Genomic DNA, 14,399 nt, shown 5'->3' on the forward strand with positions numbered 1-14,399 from the left:
CTCAGGAGCCTGAGGCATGAGAATCTCTGGGAGTCCAAGATTGGTTAGTCTACACAATGGATACCATGACAGCCAGGGCTATATAGTGACAGATCAATAGATGGATAGATAGATAGATAGATAGATAGATAGATAGATAGATAGATAGATAGACAGACAGACAGACAGAACTTACATCTCATCCCTTATTCAGCTACTATCCTATACTTAAGCTAACTACCATGGAGAGGCCAATGTGGAGTGTACCTGATAGACAGGAGCTAACACTAGGTATGAATGAATAAACTTTCAGATGAGGCAAAGCTCAGCATTTGCGTTTTCCAAGACAGTCCCCAGACACTGTGGTTAAGAGACAAACTATGTCCTCATGTCCAGTCCAAATTACAGACACAGTGAGCAGTACTGTCTCATACTAGAGAACCTGGATGTGTTTGGGTTTGTGTCCATTGTAAATGAAATAGCCTTGAATAACAGGTAAATTATAGGAAAAAAGAATAAGCTGGCCAGGGGTTTTTACAATTCATTTTTTGTTCATTAATTTAATGTACATATCTAGGGCAAGTCCTTAACCAAGAGTCACTATCACATCTACTAATTTAGTAACTAGATTGTCAGGAATATACAAGCAAACTTGAGAAGGACAATAACGCTTATGCTGGCAGAACAAACACAGTCCCTGATTCCTTTCAGCTTCTGACAATGGAAATACTTTGTTTACAAGTCTCTTACAAATATTTTAGTCAAGTGCTCACTGATATGCTTGCTAAATTTCTTCTGTATAGAAGTGAGGAAACTCTAGTGGATATCCTAGAGGTGGTCAACGCTAAATCCTGTGTTACAGGAGTCTATGGGAACAAAAACCATGGGTTTTCCATATTCTGACTATCAGCTAAAGTTTTCCAATACATTTGTATAGGCTTACCACAGGCATATTTTAGCCTCTGGGTATAATCATCAGATGTGTGCTTCCTTTCACTTCCAGCTGTTGAAATATGTGATATCATATTTGCATCCTGAAGAGAAAGTGTGCAAGTTGAAAGAAGAGGACACAAAGAAACTGCTGACATATTTTGCCATCTGTGTGAGTGTTTGAAGAAACAAATTTCTAGCATAGAATCCTAAGAGGATTTGGTAAATGAGTGCATGCCCAGATACTGGATAACTGCCTGGCAACTGCCACCATTCTTCAGAAGAAATGGATGAACACTAAGGAGGTTTGGACAGGCACACAAGGACATTATATAACCATTGAGCGTTGTGAAGGTTTAAGGCATTTATCCTATTTGCAATCTGACATGTGGTCCTTCTATAGTGTTAAGGTGGAAGACTAGAGACTCCTGACCAGAGATAAAATGTAAAATACTGTCCCAGTAACAGCAGTACCCAGAAAACTGGTGTTTTTACGTCATGCTCCAAGACCCAGTTCCTACTTCATGTTAAGAAAAGGAACCCTATGACACCTACTCATCAAGAAGTTTTGCTTCAGAAGAATCCTGAACTGAGGGAACCTGAATCACATAGAATATGCAATAAGCACTTTTGACCTTGGCTTCAGGCACATGGGTAGAGAAAGGAAGGTATTTCTTTTCTTTCTTTTTTATTGTGCTGGATCAGAAGCTTGCCTGACCTTTGCTCAGAAAGAGATACAATATCTATATTTCAAGGCTGTTTACTATATAAATATCCTCACAAAAACAGTTTGGAGCAGAGGGCAGCCAGTAGCTCTGCTTGCACAATGTGCAGAACTATTGAGAGATGAATGGAAAATTGTCTACTAACAATAAGGCCCAGAATCACAGGAGTCAAAGAAATTGCAAACAAGGATTATAGTTTGGCCAGTGATCATGAGTCAGTGACATTAGTACCCGTCAAGAAAGCAATGAATGTGTACCATATCTTAGACTGACACATTTCCCCATTACTATGTTTCAGGGTGACCCCATTCCTGGCATAGGAAAGACAGCTTTTAAAACGTTCAGTATTCCTGCAGTTCAAATCTGTGTGCCTTTGCTCACCATCTAGTTAGGAACCTAGTGGCTACTGTTGAGATTGCTAGTGTCATTCATGATAACCCTGAGGTAAGCTCAATATTTCTTCATTATAGTTGGTAAAAAAGAAAAATTTTACTATGACCTGTGGCATAGGTAGATTGGTAGTGGTAAATGCACGAGATAATAGGAAAATCTGATTTTCTGAGACCTGTGTAGAAGAAAAAGGAGGATTCATTTTGTAGTGTTGGCTTGGAGAAGGCGATGGCTGTGTGCCTAGTTTCTTCTCTAACGTTTCTCTGGGTTGCACTCTTCTGCTCCCCCAAGTAGTGCCTGCTGTAAAGGAGAAACTAGAGGAAATAGTTCCTGGGGAGATGGAAGGATGGCTTCACAGAAACTCTTGCTAGAAAAAAAAACCCAAAATGTCATCGTGATAATTGACATCTAACTATGTATGGTGTTGAATTCCAATTATACCATCTCTGTGGTTCAGGAATTAAACAGACTAAAACATTTACATATAAATTGACCTCTACCTAGTGAGTTACCAGTGGCCTCTGGGGAAGCAAATTCAACTTCAAAGAGCCACATTCATAAGTCAGGTTTCAAAGGGTTTTGTGAGATTTTCACTGAGCACAATTGAAAATTAGAGAATATGCAAGTAGGAATTTCTCTATGAGCAAGGACAACAGAGTGTTGTGATAGAGACAACAAAACTTTTCCAACCTAACAGTAATGAGTGAAGTAAAGGACACAGTGAAACTTTCTAGAAGGTGAAAAATACATAGGGGAATTTGAAAATACAACCAAGTATTTTGTTTAAGCTACTGGCCAATCTATCCTTCTTTAAGATATAATTAACAATTTGGAGAAAATACAGACAACAGTTCCTTCATTCATTGAAAATTCAGTCAAAGTAGAGAGTCTGGGAGAAAAAGTGCAAATCAAATCAAATTTTACTTAAAAGTAAAACCCCAACCTTCCCTCTGGGAGCTCTTTGCCTGCTCCTATACTCTACCTCACTTTCAGACTGTAGCTGATGCCATGGTGCAGACAGCCTGTCTCAAAGATACCATACTCTTTGCTTATGGGTTACACAGAGGGTGAAACGGAAATGCATAGGGCATTCCCAAGCAGTGACAGTCGGAGTCTCAGCAGTCCTCAGACTCATCTGGTATCTGCAGAGGTCAGAGCTGAAGCAGTGTACCAAAGCCACTGAACACCAAGCCGATGACATGGGAACCCCTGCTGAAGAGAGCTGAACCCTTGCTGATGAGTTCTGGGGAGTGCTGCCACCACTGCCTGTGAGAGTCCCTCAGGAGACATGCACAGTACATAGTGCAACAGCTACATGCAAGCCACTGGGTGGAGGGGAGCATGTTTCACCAGAGAAACGCTTCTAACTACCCAAGGAGATCCAGAATTGTGAGTTTTCAAAGAATTTCAATTGAGAATTCCCATTGTGTTTTATATGAAAACAAAACATTTGAAAAGAATGCAGGAATAGGAATTCTATGCAAAAAAGAGGAAAATAAAAAGAAGTAGTAGAAATATAAAGGAAAAATTCAATTATTAGTAACAAATTTTCTCTGAAAGGGCTCAATAGCAGAATGCCTATTTTTAAGAAAGAGAAAATGTAACAAGAGATCAATTAATAACTATACAATCTAAACAATAGGAAAAATATAAATAAGTAAATTAACCAACCTTCTGAGTGCTGGGGACAAGTGTGATATGCATAACACTCTTGCTGCTTGAGGTCTAGAAGGAAAGGGAAAAAAGAGAATGTCTTTGTGATGTTAATAATAGTACTCCCTAAACTTAGTGAAAGAAAAATTGTACAGTTTCAAGAAACTTATTAGGTCTGAAGAGATGGCTTAGTGGTTAAAAGCTTCCAGCTGCATTTCCCAAAGACCCAGCTTGGGTTCCCAGCACCCACGTGGTAACCATCTGTAGCTCTAGTTCTGGAGGATCCCATGCCCTTTTTAGGTACTACATGCATGTGGTGTACTCATGTACACCATATTTACATAAAGTAAATAGACATTTTACCCCCTCAAAGTTCATTAAAATATAGCAATGAGGGGCTTAGAAGATGGTTCAGCAGTTAAGGGCACTGGCTGTTCTTCTAAAGGACCCAGGGTTCAATTCTCATCACCTATTCATCCAACTGTCTGTAACTCCAGTTCCTGGGAATATATACATAAAAATAATAAAAAATATTTAAAAATACAACAATAAAATAGAAACAGAGTTGGGATATGCCATAGTCAGATAGGATGAAACCAAGAAATTAGAAGTGGCCAGGAAAATAAAAATGACAACATTGCATATAAAGGCACAATTTGAGCCAAACAAGATTTCTCTACTGAGACTACTGCGGTCAGACAGAAGAAATACATGTTTAAAGTACAACTAAAAATATGTCAATATTTAGGAAGGAAGCTAAATTACAAGATTTATCACTGCAGATCTGTTCAAGGTGGTTATTTGGGTTAAAAAGAAATGATCCTCTCTCCAGGACTGAAGGAAGAACAAAAATGGCAAACATTTAGGTAAGTATAAAAGGCTTTTTCCTTATAATTTCCTGTAAAAACCTATGATATTATAGGGGAGATGAGAACTTTGATAGGTTCAGTATGTGTAGAAGTAAATATGGAAAGTGTAGCTTGGAGGAAAAAGGCACCTGTGTGGTTGAAAGAGCTCTCTATTTTTCTTATACTGGTAATTTTTGTAGACCATAAAAATAGATGCATTTTATTGTTTTCAGAGTAATCATGAAAAATTGCATATAAGTATAAGCCCAACTCTGACAAATAAGCTTACAGTACTTCAAAATCATTTACAAAAACAAACTACTATGGTGTTGCAAAATACAACTCTTAAAATGGAAGCTGAGTTAGCTTCATTAGCTAAGCTAAAGGAAAAGAATCTGGGAAACTGAATACTGTATATAAGTACTCAGACACAGACAAAGCAAGCAGCTGTGTGGATATGGAAAATGAAGTGTCCTTTAAAAGACTTTAGTGCTATCTGAAGTAACTGTTATCATTCTTCAGTTCCATTCAGTTTCATATAGGTTAATTCACTATTTACACTTTTAAGAAGTTGTAAAGAAGCCAGGTATGGTGGCACATGCCTTTAATCCCAGCATTGGGGAGGCAGAGTCATGTGTATCTCTGTGAGTTCAAGGACAGCCTTGTCTACAGAGGGAGTTCCTGGACATCCAGGGCTATACAAAGAAACCCTGTCTTAAAAAAACAACAAACAAAAACCATAACAAACAAACAAAAGAAGTTGCGAAGTATTTGTTGATGTCTATAAACTCTCTCCAAGGTATAAGTGGTGATTGTCATTTTTCCTACATTAGTGTAAAGGTTAGTTTCAATTGTTGACTTGATAGAATCTAGACTCACCTGAGAGGTCTCCATGAGGAATTGTCTGGATCTGGTTAGTCTTTGAGCATATTTGTAGAAGATTGATTGTCTTGATTGCATTAATTGATGTGGGAGGATCCAGTTCACTGTTGGGGGCATGATTCCTTAGGCTGAGGTTCCTGGATATGAGTAGAGAGTGAGCTGAGCATGCATGCATGCGTTTCTTTCTGCTCTTGAATGTGGATGTGACTAGCTGCTTTAAGTACTTGCTTTGACTTTGATTCAACGACGGACTGTAACCTGGAACTGTAGGCTGAATAAGCCCTCTTTCCCTTAAAAATGGTTTTTGTGAGGGCATTTTATAGCAGCAACAGAAATGGAAGTAGGACAATTTTGTATATTCATAAGAATTTGAAATGTATAGGCAACTTTCCTTTGAGAATCTTTTAACCACATTTTGGGGTGTGTCTTCTTTTTGAGCTTCTTTCTCTTATTCCTCCTTTTTAAATCTTAATTTGAAAATTAAATTCAACTTTACTTCACTAAGGAAAAAATGATAAATGACATTGGTATTTTGGGAAATATGAAGAACATTTGGTCAGAACACTCTTCCAAAGTGCTCCCATTCATGTGGACACAAACAGCCATTGTTCTCAGTTCCGAGAATGCAGTTCTATAATTCATGCAGCCGCCTGCTGAGGACTACAAAATTCCTTGGCAATAGAGCCCAACTAAATCTTGTGGTTGGTTGAGGGAGCCATAACCCCCTTGTTCCTTACCTTCTCAAGACAGTAACCGACTGAAAGACAGCAGAAGATCCTCTGGCAAGACAATTTCCTGTGTGTTTGGGGAGGACAGCTGCTCTCTGAATGCCACCAAAAATAGAACCTAGCAACATGGGGCCTTGATGACTGGCTCTTAAGAGAGGGATGGAGATTGTACAATATTAGTAGATTACATGATAGTGTAATACTCACTGACTTGAAACAAATACATTCCAGGGCTAGGATAATGGCTCAGAATATACTGTGCTTGGCAAGTACCTGTAAAGTGGTATTGTGTGCCTGTAATGCAAGTACTGGGACAGTGGGACAGGAGGCTCTCGGGGACTTCACCCTGGCCAGAACAACAAAACTGGTGAGTAAAATAAAGAGAACAATCGAGGAAACGCCTTGACTTCCATACACATGTGCACATATGCCACACCACCCAAACGCAAATATGCACTCCTGTACCACACTCACAAGACATCACCAGAGTTACAAGAGTACAGGGCACTGCAGCCAGGGAGAAGTGGGGCCTGGACCATGGCAACTTGACTCTGGCATCCCAGGTGGCTCAAACTTGGCATGTTAATTCCCTGTGGAAGGAGGGAGAACAGCTAAACAGTCTGGATAGGACGGAGGAGGAGGCACAGAAGGAGAGGCAGGAAGGGCACAGAGAGCAAACCCATGGAAAGTCACTTTACCTGTTGGAGATAGGGTGACCACAAATTTTTGTCCTAATCGGAGTGCTTTTAAAAAAGTGTTATTATCAGACTGCCATACCTCTCCTAAGAGAGAGAGATGCAACGGAAGCTCCAGCCCAAGATGGACGTATGTTAGAATCTTTCCTGGTTGCAACAAGGACAATGTCCGAGCAGGCTGCAAAAAATGTGGCTACCCTGGTCATCTGACTTTTGAGTGCCGCAATTTACTCCGGGTTGACCCCAAAAGGGACATTGTGTTGGACGTCAGTAGCACAAGCAGTGAGGACAGCGATGAAGAAAATGAAGAACTGAACAAATTGCAGGCTCTGCAAGAGAAAAGAATAAATGAAGAAGAGGAGAAGAAAAAGGAAAAAAGCAAGGAGAAAATTAAATTAAAGAAAAAGAGGAAAAGGTCTTATTCCAGCTCCACCGAAGAGGACTCTTCAAAACAAAAGAAACAGAAGTATCAGAAAAAAGAAAAGAAGAACAAATCAAAAAAAAGGAAAACATCACAAAAAAGAAAAAAAGAAGAGAAAAAAGGAAAAACGTTCTTCCCCTAACCGTTCTGAATTCACCAAAAAGTAACCGAATCTCTGGCCTCTCTCAGGAAATTGAAAAATTCAATATTTTTAATTATTGTACTTTCCTTGGAATTGCTATATAATTATGCTTTGCAGCATATCCCAGCCTCTTTCGTAAAAGACATTTTTCACATGTTGGGACCCTTATCTCTCTGCCCATTGGTATTAAATCCATCTTGTTAATTGACAGCCATGCCTCAAGTATAGATATTTGTACACGCAAAGCACATCCTTTTGGGTATTTGTGTTTCTGTGTGTTAGGCTAGTGTTGTCACTTCCTAAGTTAACTGCCACATGGCTTTACCGCAGTCAAACCAAGTAATCTACACAGCAGCTACTAAATGGCGTCCTTCCAGAGGCATTCTAGGTTGGTGGTAGTAGTTTGCTCTTGATACTGAGGAGTTTAATAGCTTTATCTACTGTGTAATGTATAAAGATAGTGAAGTTCTTCACTGTTGTTTTTAAATCTCTCAACTTTTTAAATAATATCATTGAAGATAAAAAAAAAAGTTTTATTATTTCACCCTTCCCTTTGCTCCCTCCAAACTCTCTTGCAAATCCATGGCTTTTTCTTTCTTTATTATTATAGATGTGTGTGTGTGTGTGTGTGTGTGTGTGTGTGTATGTGGTATGTGTGTGAATGTGTGTGTGTGTATGTATGTATGTGGTATGTGTGTGAATGTGTGTGTGCATGTTTATTAATGTATTTAAAAATATATTATTTAGGACTATATATTACTAAATACACAATAATGACCTACTCCTAACTGGAATATTTTTGAGAGTAAAAGAAAGGTCTAGAAGTAATTGACGTTTGTTTTGAATATTTAGTAGCCATCCAGTTAATTCTTTAAAAATTTTTTGAAAAGATTTTTTTCTTAAAATACACAAACCTTTTAATCATTTAATAAAATGTTTAAATCCTCCTAATTATGTGAACCATATGAGTAAAGGTATTAAAAATTGTTCTTGATAAATAGTCACATTTTTATCTATGCTTGTACTTATCTCTAATGCTATGCAACTAGTATCTTCCTAAGAAATTTATATTCTTCAAGCTTATCTTGATTTATATTTATTAAAACTGAACAATAGCTAAAGATATATTTTACAGTAAATACGGAAGACTATCTAATAATGCCAATGACTTCTGCTTTTCTTCATTGAGAAAATACATTCCCCACAGACTTAGAAATAAATTCAGAACAGATTCTGCTAACCGCGGGGCATCTCAGTGTAATATTTTCATATGGATATGTGCAAACATCTCAGGTTATTTCCCCCATTTACTCAGTTTGCATTTCTTCAATAAATATTTTGACAAGACAAAAGTCATCAAATAAGCCATTTCTTTGTGAGGATTGTGAATCCTTCCTGAATATAGCTGTCATGGACTTCCTTTATTTCATTGCAGAATAGGTGATCTTTCTGATTAAGAATAGTAACTTTATCAAATGATTCTCTTTATTAGTGATTCATCCTACAAGACACTTCCAGAATCATAGGATGGAAACTTGTGTTTCATTAAAGTCCTGTTTCTAATGCAATGCATCCTGTTCTTCTCGAGCATATAGAGGCATGGATTTCCAGAAAATGTCTTTTTTGTTGTGGAACTTGCTTTAGTAAGCAACATTTATTTCTGAGTAAAGAGTATTATTACTCCTTTTAAAAAACGTTGTAGTTATGTATATTTGTTGTTTTTTCAGGTTGACACACAAAGCAATGGGCCTCATCATGGTGTCTTCACACATGTGTGTCATTATCCTTTCTTCTCATCTGTTTTCTTTCCTCCACTGCCCCTCTCCATGCCATCCCCGCAATGGCTGTTCCTCTTTCCTATGATGTTTATTTTAATAAACAAGATAAAAATTTCAACAATTACTTTATAAATCTTTGATTAAAGATATCTAACTCATTTTGAACAAACTTATCCTAAATTTAAGATTAGTTTATTTTTAAAAATGTGACTTTGTGGTAAGACACTAAGGATATCCTAGAAAATTCTTAAAAAGATCAAACATTTCTTATAACAAACTGACTATATGAAGCAAGTTGAAAATATATGTATTATCATTACATATGTATTTCTTGCTTTCAACTGAAGCATCAGAGATTTAAAAAGTTAAGTTTTTTAATTAAAGAGTTAAGTCACTTTATGGATAGTTACACATCTATATGGGAAATCACAGTATTTTGCCATGAAATATCATAGCCTGGGTTTTGTTGTTGTTCATTTGTTTTTGCAGTTGTCATTGTTTACTTTTTAAGATTTTTTTTTCTGTGTAGCCAAGGATGCCCCTAAAATCCTGATTCTCCTGCTCTGCTTCCTAAATACTAGGACTTAAGGTGTATGCCACAATGCCAAGTTTATGTGGTTCTGGGGATGAAACCTAGGACTGCGTACATGTCTGGCAACTGATAGTCCCTGGAAAGCTCCCTCCTAATTTCTTTTCTATGAGAAAGAAATGACATTCTGCCTTAAACTACTATTGCTGGGGTTTATCTTTTAGTTAGCTACTCTTTATTTAAATAGATTCATGCACCAACACATTTACTTATGAAACAACTAGGCAAAATTTTACTATACAATCTCTGGAAACCTTTTCTAGAAACATAGGGCAGGTGACAAAATTGAGGGTCACTTGTGGGCACTATGGAATTTTCTTAAAATTAAAATTTCATTGTCAGACACAGGGCCAAAGTGTTCTTAGGGGCCTTTGCTCTGGATTCAGCAGCCTTCCTAAATGTGGAGGTCACAGTCACAGTGCTAGCAAGTGAAAGAGTGAAGGGAAATCTGAGGGATGAGTCTTACCCATGATTGGTATTGTTTATTTCAGTGTTCTGAATTTCCAATCTTATTTTGCATATTCTGATATAATATGTAATATGTAATATCTGACACATGCATGGCTGAGAATGACCTGAGCTTAGTAGGTACCCAAGAGCAGTCTTTAAAGTTCCCGTGGATGATAATCTTTGGGTATCATGGAAAATTTTATTTTCAGGTGATCTACACACACAATAAATGCACCTTAAAAGGGAAAAGGCGTCGCTGGCAAGAAGACTCAGCTGGTAAAATGTATTCTGTGAAAACCAACTCTTACAAGTTGTCCCCTGACCTCCACACACATGCTGGGTCAGTCACTCTGTCTCTTAGACACACACATGCATGCATGCACACACGCACGCACATACACGCACACACACATACACACAGTAAACAAACAAATCAATGAATGTTTTAAAGTAAAAGTCAAATTAAATTTTTGCCTTGAGATTAAGAGTGGATAAAGGGTATCTAGGTTATTTCTAGGTTTTGGCATTGCAAATAATTCTGCTATGTACATAGCTGAGCTCAGGTCCTTGTAGCATGATTGGGGTATATACCAAAAATTTCTATTGCTAGGTCGTGAGGTAGATTGTTTCCTAATTTCCTAGTTATTTCCAATGTGTCTGTACAAGTTTGCACTTATACCTGCAATGGAGGAGTTTCCCCCTTACCCCACATTCTCTCCATCATAAGCTCTCATCAGTGTTTTTGACATTGGCTATTCTGACAGGTGTAAGCTGGAATCTCAGAGTTGTTTTGGTTTGCATTTATCTGATGGCTAAAGATTTTGAGCATTTCCATAAGTGTCTTTCAGACAAGCTAGATGCCTCTCAACCAAAGAATAGATAAAGAAAATGTGGTATATTTACACAATGTAGTACTACTCAGCAGTAAAAAATAATGACATCTTGAAATTTGCAGTCAAAGGATAGATCTAGAGAAAACCATATTGAGAGAGGTAACACAAACTCAGAAAGACAAATATAATATGTTCTCACTCATAAGTGGCTTTTAGACATAAAACAAAGAAAAACCAGCCTCCAGTTCAAAACCCCAGAGAACCTAGAAAACAAAGAGGACCCTAAGAGAGACATACATCCATCTACATAGGAAGGAAAAACAGACAAGATCTCCTGAGTCAATTGGGAGGATGGGGGGCACGGAAGGGAGTGGAAAAGAAGGGAGTAAGTGACAAGAGCAGAGTATATGTATAGTACAATAAAAACAATAGAAAAGAGAGTGCGTAAAGAGAAGAGAATCAACTTCATGAATGGGGGATGGCTCAGTGCGTTAAGTGTGAGAATGAGGACCAGAGGTTGACTCCAGACACCTGTGTGGAAAGTCAGGCACTACTACAGAGTGAAAACTGGTCAGCCAACCCCTCTGAAATGGTGTGTTTTCTAGAAGGTTGAGCTGTTATTTGTACCAATGTCCAACATCAGTGATTATAGTATGCATAAATCTGGTAATAGACTGAAGGATATAAAATATACTATTTTTAGAAGGAAGTTTTAGCTACTTATTTTTGCAGACTCCAGTAACCTAAAATTATGTTCTGGTTTGTCTTTGTTGATAATTAATAGTCACAATTTGATTGAGTTATGGAGCTAATTATTTCTGACAATAATTGCATACAAGGCATTTAGTTTCATTAGCAGAAAATCTTATTTTCATCAGCAGGAAATCTTATTTTGAAGAGTTTGCAAGTTCAAACTCAAGAGTTTGTTTGTAGGCACAGTTTTTGTGAACTCAAAGATAATTACATATTTTTAACATTCTGGAAGGCAAAGTCTGGGAAGAAAAAAAGAAGACACAATATGAATGGTCTTAGTGTTTCATGGACCATTACAGAGTTTCTTCAAGGATTCAACATGCACTTTCCAAATTCAGTGTACCAGAAAACACTCATTTTGCGCCGATTCTGGTTGCTAGCTTGTAAGTTGAGTTTCTAGTTCTGCCAGTGACTGACCATGCCAAGAAACCCTGTAAAGAAAAGGAGAGATGAAAGTAATTAAAAAATTTCTAATCTTATAAAAAACATTATTATGTGGCACACGCCTTTAATCCCAGCACTTGGGAGGCAGAGGTAGGTGGATCTCTGTGAGTTCGAGGCCAAACTGTTCTACAAGAGCTAGTTCCAGGATAGGCTTCAAAAGCTACAGAGAAACCCTGTCTTGAAAAACAATAACAAAAAAAAGAAAGAAAGAAAAGAAGAGATAAAAGTAAATAAAAATTTCTAGTCTTATAAAAAGAATTATTATGTATGTTTATTGCAATTTAAAAATATTTGATTATGTTTTGAGAATGGCATGCATGTATACAATGTATTTTTTGAGAATGACAAGCATGTATACGATGTGCTTTTTGAGAATGGCATACATGTATAAAATGTATTTTGATTATACTCACTTAGCCCTCCCTTACTCCTTCCAGACTTACCCTTGTATGGGCAACTAAAGTTCTGAGTAAATGTATGTTGTTGACATGGGCACGGCCATGCCAAGAGCCCCAGTGCCTCCGCCTTAGGCGGGGGATGGCAAAATCTTCCCTGGTTGAGGCTCAGAGATATGGCATAGTTCTTCTCAGGACTCTGTGTTGATGTTGATAGTGTTCAAACATTTTCCCCTTGGATATTTATGGACTGAAGCCTGCTTTCCCATAGAGAATGCTCTTTCTGAGATTAGTTAAACCGCCTCATTGTTACAAAGTGTATAGTAACCCACATCCTTGCTTGTCTGTATGTAACCTAGCTTCTTGGTCATCTATATGCAATGACCCTGCCTCCTTGTTCAAATGTATATAATAAGCAAGCTGAGTTTTGAGCGCACTTGAGGCTTTTCCATCTGAGGGCTCAATCTACCTAACTCCAGACTTTCTTCCATGTGTCAGTCATTTCTTTCTTTTTACTATTCCATTTATTTTTTTGAGATTATATTATATTATTTTCCCCTTCACTTTTCCTCTTCCAAACCCTTTCATCTACCCTTTTGTTTCAAATTCACGGCCTCTTTTTTCATTAATTGTTGTTGCATGCATATATGTACACAAACAGATGAGAGAGAGAGAGAGAGAGAGAGAGAGAGAGAGAGAGAGAGAGAGAGTGCTTTGCTTCCACTGTGCTTTAATTAAAAGTCCACAACATAACATCCAACTGATTTTAGGTGAGTTCTGAGGGATCTAACTCAAGTCCTTATACTTCCAAGGCAAGCACTTTACCACTGACCGATCATTAGAGCTCTGCTCAGTAGTTCTAAAAGTGTTAAAATCTCCTTCGGAGCAGGTGCTAGTTAATTATTATCAAGCTCTCCTTTTACAGAGAAGGAGAACCACACCTCATGTATTTTTCTGGGATCAATAGGCTGTTGGTGAACGCTGATGGTGTCCATGGGCAGTACAATCCTGGGACTTCCAATGTCATCATGCATTTTCTTTTTTAAGTGTTCTGTGATCTTCAATGTCTGTTGTTCTCTGCAACACAAGAGAGTGCAGGCTCGCTAGCACAGCCTCACTCCTGGTTCCTTTATGTTGCTAACAGCCCTGAGAACATATTTCACAGGTCTCAGGATCCGTGTCCATTTACCCAGTTCTTTGCCAACATACAGCAATAATGGTAATGCATGACAATGGGTGGAAATGGGTTGTTTTTGAATCCTAGAGGAAAAGCTTAAATAATCCCAAGAATTTAGAATGTTTATAGAGGATGTTTGAGGAAACTAATTCCCAGAAGAGAAGTTCTCTGCTTTTATTGCAGTGTTGAGGGTTGATTGCTTTTAAGTTCTCTTTTTTTTCTTGTCCTTGGCGTTTGATGAGCACATGCTTCTCTCCAAAAGAAGCTACGTGCACATGGACTGTGTCTGTCATCTGGTCGTGCTCAGCGAGGGCTGTCTACAGTTGGGTGTGGCAGCAGAGTGACTCAAGTGGCCAGGATTACTCTCAGAACTCACTGTAAAATTTACATGGTGGCTCCTGGTACTCTCTGGAGGGAGAATGGTACTTCAGAGGAGTTCTGGCATGGGAGAGGAGCCCCGAGTTTGCAGCTGATGGGAAGAGACATATTCAGTTCTTTGATTTTCCACTGAAAAGATAAAGAGATGCATGTTCAAATGCAAAGTTGCACTACAACCTTGAAGGCTTTGAATTGAGGGCATTTCCCCT

At 38.0% G+C, this 14,399-nt stretch overlaps 1 protein-coding gene across 1 annotated transcript; it reads left to right on the plus strand.

Annotated features, from left to right (window-relative positions):
- Positions 1-367: 367 nt before the first annotated feature.
- LOC119826029 (protein SREK1IP1-like) lies at positions 368-7,418 on the plus strand. Its single transcript, XM_038347069.1, is given in 3 exon segments — positions 368-474; positions 6,970-7,327; positions 7,329-7,418. Coding segments are annotated over 3 exon segments (555 nt in total).
- Positions 7,419-14,399: the final 6,981 nt, after the last annotated feature.

This window comes from Arvicola amphibius, chromosome 11 (assembly GCF_903992535.2).
Source record: "Arvicola amphibius chromosome 11, mArvAmp1.2, whole genome shotgun sequence".
NCBI lineage: Eukaryota > Metazoa > Chordata > Mammalia > Rodentia > Cricetidae > Arvicola > Arvicola amphibius.